The following is a 4,891-nucleotide window of genomic DNA, read 5'->3' on the forward strand; positions in this document are numbered from 1 at the left end:
TACTCTCTTTTGACTGTGGATCTGCAGGGTAAAGAAATAAACAAGTCCTTCCCTCAATAAAACGCAGAATTAACACACAAATCTCAAAGTACATTTAAAACATTATTGACTTACCCACTGTAGCTCTCCTGAGGGTTTTCAAAATACAAGGTCCAGTCTAAAAACTGGAGAGAGCAAGAGCAAGACTAAGTATTACTAATAAATGACTGAGCAGACAGAACCTATTGCCTTTGTCAGCAGACAATGGTTGATTTACACCATGGTTTAACTGCTTACGGAAACAATAAATAGTCCAGATGAAGAGATTTGCAGTTTTCACCCCATAGAAAATCTGGCCTACTCTGGGCCATTTCTAAAGCTATCCAGTGGATTAGTAGGAGTCACTGGAGTAGAAAGCGGTCTTGTTCTGCTGTAGATGAACAGCACTGTTTGGCTCCTCTGCTAAAAATCCTGCACTAGATGATCTGATAGAGTTTACTGCCTGATTTCCTTCGGGCCACATGAGAAGGATGCACATGAAGAACCACATACAGAAAGCATCAATCCCAAGGTCAATCTTCATATGCAAGTGCAATGCAACATCTCTACTGGATACATAACTTTCACTGCTTACATACACACCTCTTTGTAGAGCACTCTTAAAAACACATCCTTTTTCTCCTCTTTCTCTGTAGTGTGGGCACTAACTTGCTTCTGTTTCCTAGTGGCCTTTCCGCCCTGTGTATATGACAGTGGTGTTCAAAGAAGCCTGAAGTCCTGCAGTGACAGGCAACCCAGCAGAAACATCTCATGAGAAGCAGTCCTAGATCCCATCAGGTCAAACGGCTGCTGTGCAGTCACTGTGACTCACATCAGGAAGGAAGAACACTCCAGGGGCAAGAACTTCTTGTGGCGGTTACCCATGTTTTCATGATGCCATCTACAGTAATATCTTGGTTTTCAACAGTGTGAGAAAACAGCCATTTCCTGGGGCAGTTCTCTGTCACAAAGACTTGGAGGGCAAATAGAGACAGAAAAAAAATAGAAGGCAAGAAAACACTAACTTTTTGGTCCTGCTAACTAGAGCAGGTCACATCTTCAAGACCCATTGTAGAGATGAACACTTACTCACTTTATTCAGTTTCAAAATCCTCCATGACACATTGTGCCCACCATACTGTAGCCTGTGCTCTGCAAATCACAACAGCAGCTCTGAACAGCCAAAGCTGCTGGGGACCAGTGCCTTCCTCATGTACAGCTGCAAATAGGTTTAAATCATTAGATTCAGGTTACCAAACAGTCTCTTGGATCAGGGTTAATTAAATGAGTGTTGAAATCTAATTAAAGACTGGTCCAGGTGATAATTAGCAGGAAATGTATGCATTAAAATATTCATTTGTCGATGAGCTGCAATTAAGAGTGTGATTTGGGGAAGGATCAATAACTGCATCATGTGATTTTAAAAAAAAATGAAAAGTTGCTGAGCCTTGAGCAGAAATGCAGGAAATTTTCAGCTAGGTGTTTGGGTTCTTTTTGTTTCCCTCACCCCCCTTCTGTTTTTCTCCTATAATAACTTCTGAAGACTGCTTTCCACCCCTGAATAGAGAATTCATCTCTCCATCCCTTTGTTTTCCTGAAGCACTTCTTTCAGTCCCTTGCTCTTCACCACATTGTTTGAGTGGGTTATAGATTTATTAGAGAGAGACAAACAGGTCAAAAAGATTCTTTGCCAATGAAAATCACTTCCTACCAGAACAGCCTGCTAATCCAGTGGAACATTGTTCATTGTGTAGCCTTAGATTGTTTTGGGGTAGGTTTTTTAAGCAAGTTAATTCCTTAAGTCTTTATTCATAACTGAGGATCTGGAGAGGCTATTGAATATGCATAGCTTGGACTTATATATATGTACATCCATAGCTGTGGTTTACTACACTATTCCAAATCTGTAGCAGTGCAACTCTGCTTTCACCGAGACTTTTTTCTGGTTACAGATACATACGGGTGTGTGTAAGCCAGTTAATAACACTCTCCCCGTGCAATCTCAGTCAGTTTCATCTCTGCTAGAAAAACAAGGGCCCCACAACAGCCCAGCTCCTCTGGCATGGACCTGGTCTTCCTCCACCGCCGCAGCCAGAGGCTGAGCTGGCAATTTCCCCACTGACTGTATTTCCATCAGCGTGTCAAAAGGGATGTGCACCATGGGAGCACAGTAATTTCGGCTGCTCTTTGTCAGTCTCCTGACAGCTCACCTGCCTGTCTCCCCAGGGGCAGTGGCAGGCCCGAGGCAACTGTCTGCCTGCTGTCGGGGCTGCTGCTGGATCCCCCCTCCCTTGCACCCCTCTTCCCTGGGGAGACCAGTCTGTGGGGGATCAGCCAACTCATGGAGCTAGTGCCTTCCTTCCTAAACAGATCTGTTTCTTCCCATCTCAGCCTCCTATCAGAAATTCTAGAGTTGCAGTTACTGACCTTTCATCTCATTTAGGGGAGAAGAGAGATTTCTTTTGTTCCCAAAAGCTCTGTATTTTTCACAGACTTCTGAAGTCTGATGATCATCTGTAGTTCTACATCTGTGTTGACTGCAGACATAACCTAAACATTGTAAAGCTTTCTTGGAAATGTTTAGCATTAAATGTGGGCTCTTTAGTGGTAGCCTCTATTTCTTACTGTTTATGGAAAAGAAACTCAGGTTCATCAGGTACTATTTTTCCTCCTCTACTTTAACAGTGCTGAAGAAATGCTGCTTCATTATGAGACGTACACTCTGTTCACTGTACTGAATCCTGTCTCTGATGCTGGGCGCAGATTTCCCACTGGACATCGGGGTTTCAAGACACAGCAATGTGAAGGGGTGATCCAGCTTAGGGGGTCTGGCATGCACAGAGCTAACATATTCCACCAAAATAAATCAGTTCTCAAATCCTAACACATATATTCAGCAAAAGCTCCTTCATTTTGCTGTACTGAGTCCAGATTCTCTAATGAGGACAACCTGCTGGTCCAGAAGGTTGTCTATATGTTGAATGAATAAGGACACAACTTTTGCAGAGAGAAAACACTAATGACAACCCAGAAGTTCAAATTCTGGAGGAAGCTAGGAACGAGGCTGCTGGCCTCAGTTATTCACCCTCCAGGGTCTTTTTCTTCCTTCCTGATGCTCTCAGCCTCTTGCAAAGGTCTGAGAGGTTGCAGGAAAAACTGAGACCCAGCTGGACCCCATGCCACTAAATCTGTGTAGACATATGGATTGCATGAGCCAGTGGGTACCAAGCTAATTCCCTTGTGTGTCTCTTTTTGTTTCCTGTCCTGCAGGGAGCCTCTTCAAGCCTGGTGGTGAAGTTTGCAGATACGGACAAGGAGCGTACAATGAGGCGCATGCAGCAAATGGCAGGACAAATGGGCATGTTCAACCCCATGGCCATCCAGTTTGGAGCATATGGTGCCTATGCACAGGCAGTAAGTATAGACACTGGCTCTATGCATGTTCACGGGAACAGGAATGGTGAAGCACTGGAACAGGTTGTCCAAGGAAGTCATGAGTGCTCCATCCCTGGCAGTGTTCAAGGCCAGGTTGGACAGGCTTGGAACAACCTGCTCTAGTGGAAGGTGTCCCTGCTCATGGATGATCTTAAGGTCCTTTCCAGCCCAAACCATTCTATTATTCTGTGATTCTATGATTCTATGAATAGCACCTAGAACTGCACAAAAGCACAGGAGCAGAGGAACAACAGAGCAGGCGAGACAAACATTTCTCCTTTAAACTGGTTACATGGTGGGAACAAACTAAGCCACACCATCGAGGATAAAGGAAGGCATCTCGCAGGCAAGTCTCAGAGGTGCAATAGCTATTTCTAAGAGTAACCACCCTGTGACTGTGTGCATCCCTGCACAAGATGCTTCCTATGGGGTATGAGCCATTGCTGTCAAATCCAAACATGGCTAGCCTTTGAGGATTTGGATAAAATGGGCCTGGATTGAACTAATCTTAGTTCTCTGCCCCATGCCAGCACCATCTCATGCCAAAGAAGGCTTGTGAAGACACAGATACGTTTCTGGTCCTCCTCTGCTACCAGGCCACACAGACTGAGCTACATGGGAGAGATGGCTGCTCTCCATTTGGCCAGGTGCCTGCTGCAACATGCATCATTGTAGTTACCTTTGAAGTGGACACAGGATAAAATGACAGCTCTTGCCAGAAGTGTTTTAGATTCATAAAAGTGTGCTAGATAACACTAAAATGGACAAGCAGATATGCACATATACAGTCCTGGCTCCCCAGAACAGTATGCTTTGAGCACACTCAGAAAACACATCAGCACTGTCTAGCTTCGTGTATCCTGCTTGCATATCAAACTTGCACTGTGGGCGCCTGAGAAAATGTGATTGTCCAGGGAGCTGGGCTCTTGATGAAGCTCTGAAATTGATGTTTCTGGCATAACTACCTTTCCTTAAGCTACAGTAAACAGGGACCTGCAAGACAAGATCAGGTTCAAGTAACTTGGTCTCTCTGCCAGGTATTTCAGAGGAAACCAGAGGTGATCTCTGCAAGCAGGCAGACAGAACACTGCCGGGTAACTTTGACTGCCTTCTCTAGAGCAGGTTTGCAGGCAGTGACAGTGCATCATGTGTCGCTCTTGCACTCTGCTAGATTTGTGCGCAGGAGGGAAGTGCCATTAATCCCATTTTCCAGAGTGACACCTTCCTGAATGATAAAGACCACATGCCTTGCCTTAGGGCCAGCCCAGGAATCACTCCAGTGTGTTGTACTCCCTCCAGCGCACTGGCTACAAGGCTTTGCTTTCTTCCTTATGTATTTCTTTCTCATGTGTTGGCACCATAGATTTCCCATCACATCCACATGTTTTGTTTTTAACTTGAGGGCCATGGCTGAGTGTCCTGTGCCTCACTGAACGCT

At 45.0% G+C, this 4,891-nt stretch overlaps 1 protein-coding gene across 1 annotated transcript in view; it reads left to right on the plus strand.

The window, feature by feature from the left end:
• Positions 1-3,432, plus strand: part of LOC104408222 (CUGBP Elav-like family member 4) — a gene marked incomplete at both ends in the record, with an annotated part of 20,807 nt that extends 17,375 nt beyond the window's left edge. Inside the window, one exon of the mRNA XM_010017756.1 lies at positions 3,289-3,432. Coding sequence (XP_010016058.1) covers positions 3,289-3,432 — 144 coding nt within the window. The remainder of the gene's footprint in view (positions 1-3,288) is intronic.
• Between the last annotated feature and the right edge of the window lie 1,459 nt (positions 3,433-4,891).

Source organism: Nestor notabilis, unplaced genomic scaffold (genome assembly GCF_000696875.1).
Source record: "Nestor notabilis isolate BGI_N333 unplaced genomic scaffold, ASM69687v1 scaffold14577, whole genome shotgun sequence".
Taxonomy (NCBI): Eukaryota; Metazoa; Chordata; class Aves; order Psittaciformes; family Psittacidae; genus Nestor; species Nestor notabilis.